At 46.1% G+C, this 18894-nt stretch overlaps 1 protein-coding gene across 1 annotated transcript in view; it reads left to right on the forward strand.

The window, feature by feature from the left end:
- The window catches only part of LNPEP (leucyl and cystinyl aminopeptidase), a 1221122-nt gene that overhangs the window by 605702 nt on the left and 596526 nt on the right, over positions 1-18894 (forward strand). Inside the window, exon 8 of the mRNA XM_069627677.1 lies at positions 13289-13420. Coding sequence (XP_069483778.1) covers positions 13289-13420 — 132 coding nt within the window. The remainder of the gene's footprint in view (positions 1-13288; positions 13421-18894) is intronic.

Consider the following 18894-nt stretch of genomic DNA (forward strand, 5'->3'; position numbering starts at 1 on the left):
CCTCAGTTTGCCTCCTGGCAAGGACAGGGCCGGGCTCCCTGGGTGACGCATTTCGGCTGTAGTGGAGTGGCATGAAGGCTTATGCCTTCCCGCCCGCTCTGCTAATTCACAGAGTGATTTGCAAGATCAAGGAGTCTCGCCAGCTCGACATCATTCTAATAGCTCCATGGTGGCCGGCCAGGCCATGGTTTTCAGAGCTGCTCAGCTTCTCAGAGATGTCTCTGATTCACCTCCCGACGGGCCCAGCACATCTTCTGTCAAGGCAGGTGGGGGAAGAGTCATCCACTCCGCGCCACAGAAACTAGCCCTCCCTAACCACACTTGTGCAGGTAACACTGCAGCACCTCAGCCTCCCACAGGCTAATATGGAAATCATACAGGGTGCAAGAAGCAAGGCTACCAGGGCCCAGTATAAAAGCAAATGGACCAGAATCTGCCACTGGGCGGACTCCAAAGAAATCGACCCCCTGGCATATACTTTCGACGACATGCTTTCCTTCTTGGAGCACCTCGGCCACTCTGGAGTGCAGGTTGACACTTGCCGTACATACCTTGCAGCCATCGGGGCTTACAGGAACTTGGAGGAGGGGATCTTCTCCTCCAGCCTTATCGTCAAGAAACATTTGATGGGACTTGCAAGGCTCTACCTGCCTGTCAAGAGATCGCACCCTGTGTGGGACCTCAACATAGTCTTGGGCGCCCTGGCGCACAAACCGTTCGAGCCACTAGCGTCCACGGAAATCAGGTTGGTCACCATCAAGACGGCCTTACTAGTCGCCCTCACCTTGGCTCGTAGAGTCAGGGAAATCAGGCGCTGGTCGCCTCGGAACCAAATACTAGCTTTCACAAGGACAAAGTAGTCCTGCGGACACACCTGGCATTTCTGCCCAAGGTGCCATCGGCTTTCCACTTGAACAAGGAAATTGTCCTTCCTAAATTTTCTGCCGATCCTAAGGACGAAGCACAGAGTGCTGCACTGCCTGGATGTCAGGCATGCCCTGAAATTTTACTTGGACAGGACCAAGGGCTTCCGCAAATCGGATGCCCTGTTCGTCAGTTTCGGAGACTCGAGACCAGGCTATCAGGCCTCCAAGGCTTCCATATCCCGCTGGATGGTGTCCCCGATCAAGGAAGTGTATGAGGGTCAGCTCAAGCCTCCTCCAGCCAACATGCATGCCCACACAGTCAGGGCCAAGGCAACGGCCATTGCATTCCAGCGCAATGTCCCTTGGCAGGTCATAAGCAGGGTGGCCACTTGGGCCACTTCCTCGGCTTTCTGCAAGCATTACTGTTTGGATGCCGGCTCTAGATCTGATGCAGCGTTCGGACAGGCAGTTCTCAGGAACCTATTTGCTTAAGGATGGTCTCCTCTCCACCCTGGGGCTACATTGTTGTAATCGCCCATGCAGTATGGAGGAAAGGGGACGGGACGTAAGAGTAATTATGAGTTACTCACCATAGTGACTAGTCCCCTTTCCTCCATACCTCCCACCAACCTCCCCTCTAATAATACTGGTGTCAGTAGGCAATGTTAAATCTATTGTCGACGCGTCAATGGGGACTGAGCTGTGGTGCCGTAGGGCATAGTCAGGGCAGCGCATGCTCCCTGGGCCGTATACACCCGCGCGCCTCTAAATTTAAAGGGGAAAAAGGTTTTTTTTGGTGAAAAAGGTTCCGTCTCCCGTCCCTTAGAAGGGACGCCCATGCAGTATGAAGGAAAGGGGACTAAGGACTAAGAGTATTTCTTTTGCTGAGCTGAAACAATCCTTGAAAGCACAGAACAAGAAAGGATAATAGATAAATTGTCACACCAGTCAAATGGTACAGGTGAGTGACCAGAGCTACCAAGATAATTAGGTCAAGAATTTTCCTTAGTTATTTGCATTCAACTAAACTGGCAGAGATCAAGATGAGTTCATATGTTAGAAGCAAGCAAATGCGCACATTTCTTGATATGTTCAGGAAATGCTGAAATACCCCAAAAACTATTCTGAGAATTTACATTAACATTTGTAACCATAAAATTGCACATATTTCAACTGTAGCCTTAGAAAAGGGAGGGGGGGCTAGAATAGGTGGAAATATAAAGAAAAAGTAGAGGAAAGTTGTAAAGATGGAGACCTGTATTTGAAAAAAGTAGTACATTAAAAATCAAAAACAAAGATTCATAAGAAATTCTAAAAATCTCAGCAAGATTATCCTCCTACTGACTAAGATGCTCGGTACGGAGGACAGCATAGTACTCAGGGATGAAACATTCAAGCATAAGAGTAGCACAGCTCTCAGTGATACAAGGAGGATCCAGGGGAAATTATGCAATTAAATCCCGGATATAAAGCACATTGGAAGTGGTAACCTGAATATTTAAAAGCATGAAATTTATCTTACCAATTTTGAAAATATTTTGAGATGCAGGTAGCAAAAGAGGATGTATGTAGATGCTAGCTGAGGGCCGGGGCTGAACCAAACCTTTGGGCAGAAGTAGAGCTTGAACTTGAGTAGAGGGAAAGCACAAAGTGCATGGAAATGAAACTAAAAGTGGACAAATGAATATAAACACTCAGAAACTTAACAAGTTCAAGTAGGTATTTATCCTGAAGAAAAAAGTCCTTTACTAGGATGCCCAAGTTATTATGCCCTGATGAAAGTCGTCATAAAGCAAATGTGGTTAGGTCATCTAACTCTATTCCCCCAGTCCCAGCAGATGGCAGTCGATGGGGTTCCTGGGCAAGTCGATCCTCCTTGAAAGCAGGTTATCACACATTAGATTAAAAATAATTCTCACTCTGGTCACTCCAGTTGTCTATACGTGTTTCTTACCAATGGCACGTCCCCGGGAGAAAACATTTTGGAGGGCACTGTTGGCTCTTGTTCAGGAGCATTAATGCTTTCATTAATGATAATGAGTTATTTATGTAGCGCTTTCGCCAAAGCCCTATACATGGCACATATTTGCATACAATTATCAGCCCAACTGCAGTTGGTACGCATTTATGAATCTCGGAAAAATGAAAAGCAGAGTTGGCCTTGCCAGGATTTGAACCTGCGACCTGCAGATCACACACAGATCGCAGCAGCGAGCGTGCAACTCTCTGAGCCATCTTACCCTTTTGCTATTAAAAATGCCACACCACCATAAGAAAGCATGCCAAAACTGGCTGCACAATGTAGGCCAGAAACATAATGACACTTATCATGTTTGCCGTAGCCTTGATGAGACATAGTAAAAAAAATGCCATGCCACAGTAAGACATACCTAGACTGGCAGCACAGATTGACAATCTAACCACGTAATAACACTTATGCTTTATCATAGTTGCCCAGAATATTTACAATGCCACAGTAAGGACTGGCTGCACCCAAATGGCAGTCTAGCCAGGTAATTACACTTATCACAATGGTTTTAATAGAGAGGGCCAGTACAAAATGTGAAGCCAAAGTTAGAAATGGCTAGTCTAGCTGTAACAAAATGATAGTTTAGACACGTAATAACACTTAGCATGCTTACCTTTTATTATCAATGCCCTGTAAAAATGTCATGCCACATTAAGGGATTACTAGACTTGCTGTACCAAAATGCAAACTTAGTGTAACAGAGGCATGGTATCACACTGACACAAAAGGTATAACCTTTATTCAATTTTCGGGTGGGAAAAACTCCTACTTTGCCCTCTGATCTCAGACCCTCTCCCTGCCAGTTGCACACCTGCACTGCCCCCCCCAGCAACCACCTGCACTCAGGGACTGTTTCTGTATCCCTACAGACCCCTACCAGCACTTGATACCTGTCGTCTGCCCTTGCCACCAGCTGGCTGCACATTTTATTTATTATCTTTGTGTTTATTATTTTGTTTATTTATCTTTATTTTTTACGGTTATCTCATGTACTGCACTGCACCCTCCCCTTTCCCCCCTGTACCTTCTCCCCTTCACACCTCCCCTGCACTTGCGCGATCTCAATGTCACCAGTTCTAATAAGATCGCTGTCTCTGTCCTCCCTCTTTTCCCCCTCCCTTGCCTTGTTGCGCCTTGAATTATTTGTCTATAGGCACGTTATGAATGCCATTATCATATAATATATCATATCATATCATATCATATAGCTAAGATGGGAGTAGTCACTACTATCAAATAAAGAAAACGCAGTTCTAGTCAGTCTATGTCCAAAAAACATAAGAAAGCGACTGATTCGAAGGAATCGGATCGCCATAGGCATTCAAAGAGATCTCGATCTAGGAGTAGATCGAGACACTGTTCTTCCTCATCCAAAAAAATGAAGAGGAGACATAGATCTCCCTCATCATCTTCCGAGTCGACTGAAGAAATTCGATGTCCGACCAAATCGGATTCTCCCAGAAAATGGGAAGAATTTCGTAAAAAGATGATGGAGGTATTCGAGAATGCGGCCCCGACCCCCTCGAATGAACCTCGGAAGAGCCATACCCCTAAGGTCGCTCCATTGGACGACAAAGGGAAGTCTAAGACTACCTTGGTAAAAACCGGTAGTGTCGAGGATACTCGAAAAACTCGAGTCGACGACAAGTCGTCGAGGACTCTTCGAGAGTCGAGCACCTCTCCAGTGCCATATAAAAAACAAAAGTCGTCGAAGGCTTCGACGACTTGAGTCGACCGTTTCGGCATCGAAACCAAAAATAACCTTGACGCCTGTATTGAAGTCATCTTCGAAGTCATCGAAGATTCCTTCGACAACTTAAAAGGATTTTTCCATTCCTTCGGCGCGTATGGTAGAGGAAGAAAGAAGATTTACTCTGTTGCCCAGGTCAGACTTTAAGTCCATGTCCTCAATTTATGAGGAATCTGGCTCGGAGGAAGAGGAAGTCACTCCCTTTGGAGTTTTATATGGCACAAAACAAGTTCCTGAGGAACTCATTGATCAAGAGTCCAAAATGAGAGACCTGAGTGACACTCTGCATTCTGCCAGTGGAATTGACACCTCCCCAGAATTAGAGTTTGCCAGACCTGATCCTGCAGAACATGCAGACTCAGGGTACAGGAGTCTTTTGACCAGAGTAATTGAGTATATGGGTTGGGGTAACACTTCACCAGTTTTTTAACAAGATGACATGACGGATATAATTGTCAGAGGTCCTCAAAAAGATCCAGTTCTCCCCTTTCACAAGGCTCTTCAGAGGAGGGTGGAGAAAAACTGGGAAAAGCCTGAGAGCATTGATGCTGCAGATAGTAATTTCCGCAAGAAATACAGACCAGCTGGTACGGATCCTGAATACTTAAACAGGCATCCGACTCCAGAAAGTCTAGTTATTCAGGCAGCATCCACATCAAAGCAAACTGCATATCCCACTATCCCTCCAGATAGAGAGGATAAAAAAGTTGATGCCTGGGCACGTAAAGTTTTCACTTCAGGCAGTATGGCCCTTAAATCGACAAATGTCACCTGTACCCTGGCCAGGTTTACCCATACCCTGTGGGATTGTATTTCGGCGGCGGCTGAGCATATTCCGGAAGGTGAGGAAAGGGAAGGCTTCCTGAATATAGTCAAAGACGGGAAGGAGGCAATGGGGGAATGTCTCCAGTCTGGACTGGATACTGCTGATAGTATCAGAAGATCCATGGCTGCAAGCATTGTGCTTCGCAGATTTGCAAGCCAGACTCCTCAACATGCCCTTTGATGGCTTGTGATGGCTCGAAGCTCTTTGGTAGGTAGGCTGATGAAAGCCTAGAAAAACTTCAGACCTCGAATGTGGCAGCTAAATCGCTTAGTGCCTCCATGCGCCAGCCTCTAAAACCCTATTCCGGCTCATCTTCCTGTAAGGGTCGTTCTTTTCGTTACTACTCCTCATTTGGTAGAGGAAGAGGACAGGCTTCTCAAAGGGGCAAAAGAAACTTCCCTCGTGCAAAATCAGCCTCAGGAGCGGCATCTGTACCCTCAGCCACTCCTGCAGCCGCCTCCAAATCCCTCTGAGACCTTGTTACATAAAACACCAGTGGGAAGCAGGATCTCTCAGCATCTGAAGGAATGGCGGGGCATTACCCCTGATGCTTGGGCACTGGAGACAGTAGCTCAAAGTTACTGTCTCCCCTTCCAAAAAATGCCTCAGAATCATCCACCGGGAGCCAACTCCGTAAAAAATCCAGACCCGCTCCTGTTGCAGGAAATTTTAACTCTGCTAGAGAAAGGTGCCATAGAACAGGTACCTGTAGCGGAGAGGAACAGGGGTTGGTACTCCCCATATTTTCTCATCCCAAAAAGGACGGAGGACTGAGACCCATCTTGGACTTAAGAAACTTGAACAAGTTCCTCATGAAGGACAAGTTCAAGATGGTCACTCTTTCTCAGATCCTTCAGGCTCTCCAACTCCAAGATTGGTTGGTATCATTGGACCTTCAGGATGCTTACTTTCATGTGCCAATCCATCCAAAGCACAGAAAGTACCTGAGGTTCGCGATTGGCAACTCTCATTATCAGTTTCGGGTTCTGCCATTCGGGTTGACCTCCGCCCCAAGGGTTTTCCCCAAACTGTTGGCAGTTGTGTCAGCGAGTCTCAGGAGAGGGGGTATTCACAACTACCCCTACCTGGACGACTGGTTGATCAGAGCAAGTTCTCCAAAACAAGCTCAGGAACATCTTTTGATCCCATGCCACTTCCTCCACAAATTGGGCTTCTCCCTCAATTTCAAGAAGTCCCATATGATACCATCCCAAAAGCTCCAGTTTATCGGAGCAGTCTTGGATACTTCCTCAGGAAAAGCCTCGCCTCCAGAAGTGAGAGCTCTCCACATCCAGCAGATGGTAACGAAGTTCCAGAATGGCCAACGTCTACCGGCCTTCGATTTTCTCAGGTTGCTCGGCCTCATGGCATCCTGCATTTTCCTAGTACCAGAGGCCAGGTTGAGAATGAGATCCTTTCAATGGGCACTCAGAACTCAGTGGTCCCAGTTCTCAGGGAATATGTCGGATCTTCTGCAAGTCCCGAGCGCAGTTGCTCAGGATCTTTTATGGTGGGCTTGCAACGACAACATTCTCAAGGGAGAATCTTATTGGCAACCATGGCCGGAGATAACAGAAGTGACGGACGCCTCACTCACAGGGTGGGTAGCACACACCAACGATCTGACAATCAGCAGTCGTTGGTCTCCATCGGAGTCCAAACTTCACATCAACCTTTTGGAGCTGAGGGCAATCAGACTAGGGCTGAAGGCCTTTCTGCCCTCTGAACAGGGAAAGAATGTCCTGATAATGATGGACAACATGGTGGCCATGTACTACCTGAACAAAAGAGGAGGAGTAGGGTCACTACCACTGTGCAGAGAGGCAATGCAGCTATGGTTCTGGGCAATACGAGAAGGAATCTCTCTATCTGCAATTCACCTAGCCGGAGAGAAGAACACGGCGGCAGACGCTCTGAGCTGGCAGAGCACGGTCTATCACGAGTGGGAGCTGGCTCAGGAAGTCCTTCCAGAGATCTTCGCCCTTTGGGGAACCCCTCAAGTGGATCTGTTCGCCACCGCGATCAAAAGGAAGTGCGATCAGTACTGCTCAAGGGAATTTCCTCAAAGAGAAGCTCTGGGAGACGCATTCGTAGTGGAGTGGAAGTTTCCACTGCTGTACGCGTTTCCCCCAGTCCCTGTGATTCCTCAAGTAATCAGGAGGTTGAGAAAGTTCAGGAAAACCATGATCCTAATTGCTCCAGATTGGGGCAGGAGGATGTGGTACCCGGACCTTCTAGACATGTCCATCTGCTCTCCAATATGTCTTCCACAAAGAGAGGATCTTCTCTCGCTAGAGGAAGGTCGGGTTCTCCATCCAGAGGTCAAGACACTCAACCTTCACGCATGGTTTCTGAGAGGTTGAGATACAAGGATTGGAATCTTCCGGATGACGTAATGGAAGTCTTGCTTTCGGGCAGAAGGCCAGCAACAAAATCTTTGTACATATGTCGCTGGAACAGGTTTAGTAACTGGTGCAAAGATAAGGATGTGGACCCTTTTCAATGTGGCACTCCAGTAGTGCTCTCTTTTCTATTACATCTAGCCAATCTGGGGCTCCAGATAGGAACAATAATAGGATACCTTGCTGCGCTGTCCATTTTCAAGCGCACCTCGGAAGAGGTTTCATATTTAAAATACCATTAATCATTCAATTCTTAAAAGGACTTACTAACGTATACCCTCCAGTACCATTTCATGTCCCAACTTCGGATTTAAATTTAGTACTAAAATGTTTGACTTGCATACCTTTTGAGCCTCTGCACTCCTGTCCATTGAGGCTTCTAACACTAAAAACTGTCCTTCTTGTGGCCCTGTCATCAGCCCGCAGGGTTAGTGAACCTCAGGCTCTCTCATGCAAACCACCATATACTGTTTTTTTTTATAAGGAGTCCTTAAGGTTAAACCTTCCTTTTTACCAAAGGTAGTTTCGGACTTCCATTTGTCACAAAAAATTATACTACCAACATTTTATTCTCCTCCTCATTTGGGCAAGGAAAAGGAGAGACTGCATAGACTAGATCCCTAGAGGGCTCTTATTTTTTACATCTCAAGGATGTCTAAATTACGACAAGATGACCAACTGTTTGTGGGTTATACTGGTCAGAAACTGGTTTTATCAGTAACAAATCAGACCATGTCCCGCTGGATCATTTTGGCCATAATTGAATGCTACAGATTGGCGGCAAAAGACCCACCAGATGGGCTTCGAGCCCACTCTACAAGGGGAATGGATACCTCTGCGGCTCTAAAGAGGGGAGTTCCGGCAGCAGATATTTGTTCAGCTGCAACTTGGAAAACTATGCATACTTTTATCAAGCATTACTGCTTGGATACTGCCTTCTCCAATGAGGGGTTATTTGCCAAGGCAGTTCTGCATTCTGTCCATGAAAACTGTAATTAGTACTCCCACCTCCAAAATTGCCACTGCTATGGGAGTCTATCAGAAGATGAGGAATACGTGGGAGGACACAATCCAATCGAAGAACAAGTTAGTTACCAACTGTAACGTTCTTTCAACTGGATGTTCCTCCCACGTATTCCTCATCGACCCTCCCATCCTACCCCGCAGTACAGTTTACGTTTTCTTATACTCTCCACTCACGAAGAATGTATCTGTCATGGGACATGCCTGGGTGTTCCTCCTATATGTTCATCGAAAAAACAGAACTGAAGCAACGGGCGCGGCTCGAGCTATTTATACCATTGGTGTCGTCGACAGAGTATGGAGTCCGTCGAGGGACAATCGACGCCACGACCTTGAGCACAGCGCCCTCTGCCGAGAAACATTTTTTCCGAAGCAGCGAAGCTGGAGATAACGATTTATCAGAAGATGAGGAATACGTGGGAGGAACATCCAGTCGAAAGAACGTTACAGTTGGTAAGTAACTTGTTCATCTCTTACACAGAAAGTGTGTGAAGTGGAATATGTATGCAAAGAAAAGTCTGTGTTAGAATATAAAGAATCAAAGTGGCTGAGTCAGCTCTCCTACCCACGTTGGACAGCGCGGAGTAAGGTGGTCCACGTAAACAGGATGATGCACTCTGCCTAAGGTTCTCAAACAAACGTGGATCGAGGCCTGCTTCACCTTCCACACTAAAGTCACTTTTCAAGCATTCCAAACATTTTTACAGTTCTACAAAAAGGTTTCACAGTTCAACCAAATGTTCATGTAGGTCTCCCTCTGTCGGGCTCGGATCTCACAATCGCAACACTTGCAGGGTGTCATGACCACTGTGAGGGGGCACAAGTTGTGCCACAAGCAGGCTCCCACCAGAACCCTGAGGGCCTTAAAACCACTGCAAAAGGGCTCCTGGAGTTAGTCCTGGCGCCTTTGGCACCAGGCTCATATGTAGGAAGGAAGGGCTGTTCAAACTAGGTCCGATTTATGACATTGGTCCTTTAAATCCAACATGGAAGCACCCACACAGTCTAGTTCTAAGAACCAAGCCATGCGGTCTAGTGTTTTGGGTGTGGCAGGCCTGGAACTACTTTTCCTGGTACTACTTTACCTGGGCTATATAAACCACACCCTGACTGCAGAACATGCTTCGTGTTATTCTGCAACCAGCAGCGTGACGCTCACCGTGTCCAGCTCCTGGTCTTCAGCATCTTCGTGTAATCCTTCAAGAACAAGAACAAGATTACTCTGTTTTACCTGAGAAAACACCATCCAGCACTCAGCATCTCAACTGGGCTGCAATCTGTGGAAACCGAGAGAAGAAGAAATATCACTCAACTGTGAGTACTAGCTTAAGGACTTCTGGCGAACCGCTACCATAGCTGCTGTTCGAACATTGCGACCTGCAATAACGAGAAAGGAAAAAACAATATTAGAACGCGTGCTTCCAAAACATCGAATTCCATCAGTTTTACCTGAATTCCATTGAGCTATGTCACACTTCCATCCGGAGCACCACAGCAACATCTGCAAAGGAAAAGAGACATATTCAGGTTCGCTTTCAATATTAAACAACCGCACAGCGCTGTACTACGTTAACAGATTCCAGGGGCCTGTTTTTCATTGCGCTCTCATCCACTCGCAGCACCACAGCGGCCTGTGAGGAGAAGAAGAAAACACAGGTTAGCTTCAAAAGACAATAAAGGCGCTGCGCTTCGCGCTTTCTCTTCCCTAGAAACGTGCCTCTCCATCCGGCACGCCAGCATCAAGACCTTCTCACCCGAAAAGGAGATAAACACATTAACAAATTCCCACCATAAACAGAACAAAGACTTACAATTAACAAACCTACCTGCCTACCAGCAGATTCGGGGTCACAGCAGGCCTGGGCCCAAGGAAGGCGTACTGCACCAGTGAAGCAACTCGGACAGTTTGCCAACAAATGTCAAGCGCCCCTGCACAAGAAACGCAGGACAGATAGCTCACCCTACAAATAACTAAGGTGAGAAAAGAACCCAGTGGGAATGGAATCAGTCAGTGGGAGGTGGGAGATTCACCCATTTGAGACAGTTATCACAAATCCTCCCTTCTGTAATTGCAGATTCATTATTCAGCACTGGGCAACTACGCATCCAGGGTTCCAGATCTCGGAGCCTTCCAGACGCCCCCGGGGATATCAAGTGAGCGTAACACAGGGGTTCCCTTCCCCAAGCTGAATTCACATTCATTATCGGTTCTCTTCCCCTAACTCATCACACTTCCAGTCTCGCTAAATCGGGCTCAGACCTTTTCTGATGTCGAAGCCTTTCATATATGCGAGGCTTTTACTATAGCCCTCCACAGGACCACTTCGACTTTACCTTCAACTCGCACTCTTGTGTTATTTGCCCCAGTGTTTCTTGGTCTATGTAGTTCAATATCATAAGCACAAGAGTTCAATATTCACTTTTTATTTTCCCTTTTTCCAGGGTCAATCTTGTTCATCACGCTTTTTAAAGTTAATTTGCTTTGTTGCTTTATAACCTTTCACCTTTCGCTGAGACTTTAGAGTGGGTTACCTCCTTTCGCCGGACCACTCCACTAACATGTATCACTAACTTCACAGTTATCGACAATTTAAAGTTCATCACAGGTCTGCATTTCTTTGCTTTTCATCCACACGTGTGCAGCCTTCAATTGTGAGATATATTGTTGCAGCTTCAATCTTGACTTAACACACACCGGTCTTTCATCTGGTTCACCAACTCACCAGCTGTGAGCATTCCTCTCTAGTCTTTTCCGTTTCAATTCACACGTCAAGGTTGATGCTATAGGCTTGGCCTCTCCTCCCCAACTCTGGGATGATCGCAGGTGCCTTTGAAACACAATGCAGTCTTCTTGTCTGAGATTTGGCCTTCTCCACGTATCTCTTACGATTTTTTGGAGACAACAACCTCCTGCAGGGAACTCCTGGGTTTCTTTACCCTTGGTTCTCGTCCCTCTATCCATTGCTCTGCTCCAGTAGGTTTGCCGTCGCCCCGGAAGTTCTGCTGCTTCTCGTGTTCCACCTTGCTCAGAGTGTGTCTCTATGTTCTGCCTTTTATCTGTGTGGGGAGAGCTAAAGGCTGTTAGATGTATGTGATTAAAGTCAAGTGCCTGACTTTGCCTGACCCGATTAGTGGGACATGTCCAATGAGATATGTACGGGTTAGCCTTGTTACTCTATCACCCTCTTCCTCTGCCCATTGTTTCTGTAGAAAATGGCAGGGGTTGGGACATCAGAGAATCCTATGAAATAGGAGGGGTCACGGGTATGGGAAAGGGGGCAATACCATGTCTCACAATCGGTTGCCTCACCCCCGCTCCCCAAAGACCTCTCACCCAGGTGATCTGCCCGCACTGGTCCAACCCCAACAACTGGATTTGAAAAGCGATGACCACGTCCTGGCCACCTGGATGATAAGTCCCTGAGGACTAGCAGGCGAGACACCCTTTGGTTTCTCACATTAGCCACTAATAACACATATCATGCCTGCGTTATCATGGATGCCCTTTGTTTGATGGCACACACCCCTCCTGCCCCACCCTCCTGACACGTCCCCACTCTCCTCGTCAACCCCAAAATCAGCCCATTGGCTCAGCTATACTTCTCTGTCCCTCCTCCTCATCCTAACACTTTGGTATGAGGCAAGTTACTTCATAGGAAATTACTGGGACGAGGATGTACTTGCCGCTAAGTAATCTAGGCATTGAACACAAGCACACACATTCACATGCTCATTACACTGCACCCATCCACCATTCACTTACACACCCAGCCACCCATACATCATGCACTCACTCACAGACATTACAACACATACATACCCATTCATGCACGCACACACAATTACAAAACACATTTTCAACCCTTTTCCTGAATCTATTGCTGCTCTGAGCAACTCCTCTGCAGGCAGGCCTCTCTGGCTGCCATGCTCCATGCATGCAAGAACCAGCTCTGGTTCCGGTCATGTAAAGAGCAGGGGAACCAGAGCCTTCCATGTCCTGTGGAGGGAGGGTTCTTTTTGAAGTCATTCTGACTTCAAAAAGAAATGAATGTAAAGAGGGCTCTCGTGTGAGAGCCTTCTTTACCTTCGGTTTCTCTCGGCCTCTGCAACCATTAACCAGGGGTCGCAGAGCCAGGGGTTGCATAGGAGTTGCCAGGGGTCACAGTTGCCACCCATGGCGACATCCAATTGACATCCCTTGATTTTACTTCCTGCAAACATTTTGTCAAGTGCTGTATATTTTAGAAACACTGCTTTATATGATTTGTTCTAATGTACACCACTCTGATGAATGCTTCGAGATGCAACTTAACATCATTCTTTTGTTTACACTTCTAGGTGGACTTTTTTTTAACTGTAGTTCTAAAATCATGCTTCTATTTACCCTTTTAGGATGATGATTTCTTGGACATACGGTTTAAAGCAATGATAAAGGATTCTATGAATTCGTCCCATCCAATCTCCTCTGAGGTCCAGTCTCCTGAACAGATTGAAGAAATGTTTGATGTACTATCCTATCTTAAGGTAATAAAAAATGGCAATGCTGCATTTGAAGCACATTAAACTATTTTATTCTGAATGTATGCTACAAGCTTTGTAGAATCATGTATGCACTTATTGTATGTAGACTGTACTCTACACAAATAATGAAAAAGGGCACCTGGCTAGGCCCTGATAAACCCAGATGGGTATATACTTTTAAATTCACTCAATAATCAGGGTGAGAGATCACGCACACGTTCATAGGTGTACTCCTACACAATGAGACAATGTTCTAGATTTTTGCCAAGGTCAAGAAAATTGTTGACCCTGAGATTTTTAATATACATATATTTCTCATGGTGAAAAAGCCCCCAAGGACACCTATCTATTTACAATTGTATTCACAATACAGGTAAGTACAATCCACTCAATTAGACTCGATATTGGTGGACATAGAGCATGTTTTCTCTTGTTGATCAACATAATCAACTTAAACAAATAACATGTAAACATAGAACAAAACATTTTTCAGTGAACAAATATCAGTGTAAATGTTGGACACTGGACTGGTGGAGAAGTCGTTGACACTATTGTGTTTCAGCCAAAAAAGGTGAAGCTGCTTGTTGGAGCGTGGATATGGTTGGCTTTCATCAGGACGGGGAGTAAGTGGTGAAAGGTGTCCTGCGGTCTCTTAAGCTGTATTTTGTTACGGTGAAGTCTCATGAACAGGTCCTCTCTCGGGCAGTGGGAGGAAGAAAGGTTTATCACCAGATACTTGATATATCCCGGCTGCCTCAATGGGCTAGCACCTAGGAAACCACGTGTTATTCATAGTCCTGGCAGGTAATGCGTCTTAGCGAGGATAAGCCGTGTCTCAGTAATCAATGTTCAGGTTGTTGTAAATGTATGCGTGCGTAGCTGCGATCAGCTACTGTATGGCCCGGGATGCTGCCGAAAAAGGCAAGTGCATGAAGAAACACTTGCCTTCTTCGGCGCATCCCGGGTGGGACACCTTTCACCACCTACTCCCCGTTCTGATAAAGGCCAACCATATCCAAATACCATCAAGCAGCTTCACCTTTTTTGGCCGAAACACAATAGTGTCGACGAATTCTCCACCAGTCCAGTGTCCAACATTTACACTGATATTTGTTCACTGAAAAATGTTTTATTCTATGTTCACATGTTGTTTGCTTAAGTTAATTATGTCGATCAACAACAGAAAAACATGCTCTATGTTCACCAATATCCAGTCTAATTGACTGGATTTTACTTACCTGTATTGTGTATAACATTGTAAATAGATAAGTGTCCTTGTGGGCTTTTTCACCATGATAAATATATGTATAATAAAAATCTCAGGGTGAACAATCTTCTTGCCTTAGTAAAAATCTAGAACATTGTCTCATTGTGTAGGAGTACACCTATGAATGTGTGTGTGATCTCTCACCCTGATTATTGTGTGGAATTAAAAAGACTGTACTCTACATACATTAGTTTCCAGTGGACATGGTATGACAGAATGCATGAAGCGGGTAATTCCGTTGCTGAAGGGGAGGTTTGCTAATCGGACCCCACTTTCATAATGCACCATGCCAAAATCAGGGTGCACACTTGTGCCTCTGCTGTGACTGTCTACTGACATTTCCAGCCACTGCTATGCAGTGGAAGCAGGCAGGTTCATGGGTCACATGTGTATTCCTGACAGCTGCTGAAACACAATGTTCCAAAAGACAGAGGCAGCTTTTTAATCACCTGCACCTGTGATTTAAAACGTAGTTGTGTACTCTACTCAGCCCGGTGGCATGTTAAACTATAAATATAAGCCATGCCTCAATATGGCGTGGTGTCTTCTGAGATCATGCAATTATACAGTCACAGCATTTGGATGTCCTCTTGTCAGCTTGGTAACAGTACTCTAGTTATGATAGAACTGGTATGTATTAGCTGTCCATGTCCCCACAACAACTGTGTGGCTCTTTCCCAAAGAAGCTGCTCTTTTGATCCGCCGAACAAGGACATATTTTTCTTAAGAGCACAGGCAATCTCCCCTGGTTGCCTCTTGGGAAAGAGTGCTTCAACAACAATCCTGACCTAATAAAGCCACTCTCACACCAGGGTGCTGATCACTGGAGTCCTTTTGAAGTAGGCCGACAAGGGTAATGTGGTGGAGTTTTTGTAGCCAGAGGACGGGGTTAAGCGAAGAGAGGAATTCCACCATCTTGAATTCTGCTAGGACTGCCTTCACTTCCTGACCCCTGCCCACTTCCTGCAGACAAAGCATTCTGGGTATGGCATCAGAAGGCAAAGGGGCACTTGTAGCAGCAGCCTCGATTGGACCCCTGACAACACGCTTGCTCTGCACCAAATCTGCTGTCGCATTTACCTTTGCTTTGGACTTCAAGACAAGAAGGATTAAACTGGAAGTCTCTTGGGGATACAGTCTATTCCGATGTCCTTGTCTTAGAGGGGAATGCACAAGTTTTCAAGGGAGAGGAAAGCGCTTCTCCCGACCCATCTCAGATGCATTTCAGATGCACATTTCGGGTGACACTGCTGTGGACAACGCCCTGCCGCTGCCTGTGCCCTGGAACCAGAATCCTGCTCACTGGAAGTGAAGGAGCCCTGCAAGTGCCAGGCAACCTTTCTGGAGTGGAAGTGTGGAACATCTGAGGGGGTTGAGACTTGTTTTCTCGAAGACCGCAAGCATTTTTTTATGAAATTCTTCCCCCTTAGCCGGAGAGCTGTGTTTTGTGGGGCAGGTGACCCTTTCCGGGGAAGTTGAGGAAGAAGCGGGAGATCTAATGCGTCTCTTCTTAGAGTGTCTCGATCTCGAAGAATGATGGGAACTGCTTCGAGATCTCGATCGGGAATGTTTCTTTTGACGGCGAGGAGACAAATGTCTCGAATCAGCTGAGGAAACTCTTGAAGGGGTAGAAGTTTTAACAGCCTTACCTCTTTGTAACTTCCCCTTGCGCTTCTTCAAGGCTTTCGCCGTCAAGAACATGCAGTCCTCACCCTCTGAACACTGATGCTCTGATCCCAAGCACCACAAATAGATACTGTGAGGATCTGTTAGAGACATCTTCTTTCCACAGTCTTGACATTTTTTAAAACCGGATCGCGGAGACGATGGTTCGGATGTAGATGCCATTGTTAAAAACTTAGATTTTCGAAGAATTATGAAGATTTTTTCGAGGAAAGGAACAGAGCGTTACGTCTCCAAGGCCCATGAAGCGTGGAAAAACGGAACTGAGCAATGGACACTGTGCAAAACTATTTGTACTCATGGTGACGTCGGCACCGATACGGGGGCCTTCGAGGGACACCGACTTGAGGGACGTCGACGCGCAGCACCTTCTACTGTGACATTTTTTCCGAGGCCAGCAAGCTGGAAGTGGATTTATCAGAGATAAGGAATACGTCGGAGGACACAATCCCTTTGACATGTAGATTTTTAAGCACATGCTATGCAAAAAGCTTGTGAGAATGTGAGAGGTCTTGTACTGTCATTGTGGTGATGTGTATGCACAAGAGGTGTATAAGAGTATTTGGTAGATTAGCACATAGTGTGCTAAGGTTTTAGGAGTACAATACATTTTGTAGTGAGAGCACTGTAGTGCAAGAAGTGCTGTAGAGAAAGCTCACTAGTGTGAGGTAGCCGCTGCCACTGGGAGACGTGGGTGAGAATGGTAGCCCATTGATTTTGATTAAGGTGTGAGTTGAACACCCTGTGATATTTCGAGACATGGGTGAGCATAGCGGCCCACTGATTTTGAGTAGGGTGGGAGTTAACCGGTGTGGGGCAGGGCCCTGCCCGCATTCTGTTTGTTGTACTGGTGTGGTTGGGACGCCTCCACATTCAGTTTTCTTTTGTTAGGTGTTTTACAGTTTCCAGTGGGAGAAGACCGTTGCAGAGGTTGGCTGGACGGGAGTGTCTCCAAGGTGTGGGATTAAGTATCCAGGTGAAGTGGTAGTTGATCTGGATGGAGACATTTCGGAACTGAGATGGCTAGAGCCTGTGTCGCAGTTGGTGGCTATTTTTGGGGCAAGGTCCACTGGTGATTTGGGCGAGAGTTTACACGTGCCATCTCATGTAACTTAGCTCATCTATTGTTCTTCCATTTTTGTTCACATTGAGAAGGCCAAATAAACACTTGGCATTTTCATGAGAAAGCGGCAACATTTTTATTTCATTTCCATCTGGCTGCCGAAGGTTCATCTTGTTTGTGTTGAGGGGTTGCGTCCTTCTTCAGGTCTGGACATCTGAAGGCCCAGTTTGTATGACCAACAAACTGGGGTTGGTGAGGGTTTTATGACTGGAATCCTACCGTGCGTGATTGTTTGCCATGTTGTGTTTGTAGTGTGTTTGTGACTGGGCGTGTGTGTGTGTGTGTGTGTCTTACTCAACCCGGTTGTTCCATGTGAGATCTGTTTGGAATGGTACAACGTCCACAACCACAACGTTTTCACAAGCAGTAACCACAAATTTGGCTCCTTCCTCTTTATAAATGGGTTTTACTCCCTATCCAAGATCTGATTACCTCAGAGCTTTATCCTCTATATATGAGGAAGGGGAGGACTCTGACAATGAGAGACCTTTTGGGCTACAAAGAGCAACAGTACCCATTCCAGAGAAATTAATTTCTGAAGTAAACAGATTGAAAGATCTACAAGAGTCTCTACAGTAGGCCAGTGGTATAGATACCTCTCCAGAGGCTGAATTTGCTAGACTAGAACCTGGAGAACATGCAGAGATACCTTACAGGGCCCTTTTGGCCAGAATAATGATATTTATGGGGTGGACTACACCTGCACCCTCTTTTCAGCAAGATGACCTTACTGATATATTAGATAAAGGACCCCAAGAGGATCTCATTGTCCCTTTTCATGCTGCTCTGCAAAGGAAAATATCTGCAAATTGGGAGACTCTTGAAGTTATCCCTGCAGTAAATAAAAAAAACTCTCTTCTAAATACAGAGTGTCAGCTTCAGATCCTGAATATCTAAGCAATCATCCAACTCCAGAGAGTCTAGTTGTGCAGGCAGCGACTTCATCTAGCAGTAAGTCGGCATACCCCACTATTCCACAAGACGGATGAAAAAAGATTTGATGCCATGTCAAAAAAAGTTTTTTTCCGCATGCAGTATGGTGCTTAAATATATTAACGCCACTTGCACGCTAGCAAGATTCAGCCACACCCTTTGGGGCTGTGCTTCATCTGCAGCTGACTGTCTTCCAGAAGGGGAAGAAGGGGAAGCATTCTTGAACATTATCAAGGATGGGAAGGATGCAATGTGTGAGTCCCTTCAAACAGGCATTGATTCTGCTGACAGCATCAGCAGGGCCATGTCGGAGAGTACCACAATCCGCAGATTTGCATGGTTGCAGAAGTCTGGTGTTGCTCCTGATGTACAAGCCAGACTTCTTAATATGCCCTTTGATGGCACTTCCCTATTTGGAAAAAAGGCTGATAACAGATTGGAGAAATTGCAGACATCCAAAGCGGCAGCAAA

This window comes from Ambystoma mexicanum, chromosome 6p (assembly GCF_040938575.1).
Source record: "Ambystoma mexicanum isolate Mex_15411 chromosome 6p, UKY_AmexF1_1, whole genome shotgun sequence".
NCBI classification, from domain to species: domain Eukaryota; kingdom Metazoa; phylum Chordata; class Amphibia; order Caudata; family Ambystomatidae; genus Ambystoma; species Ambystoma mexicanum.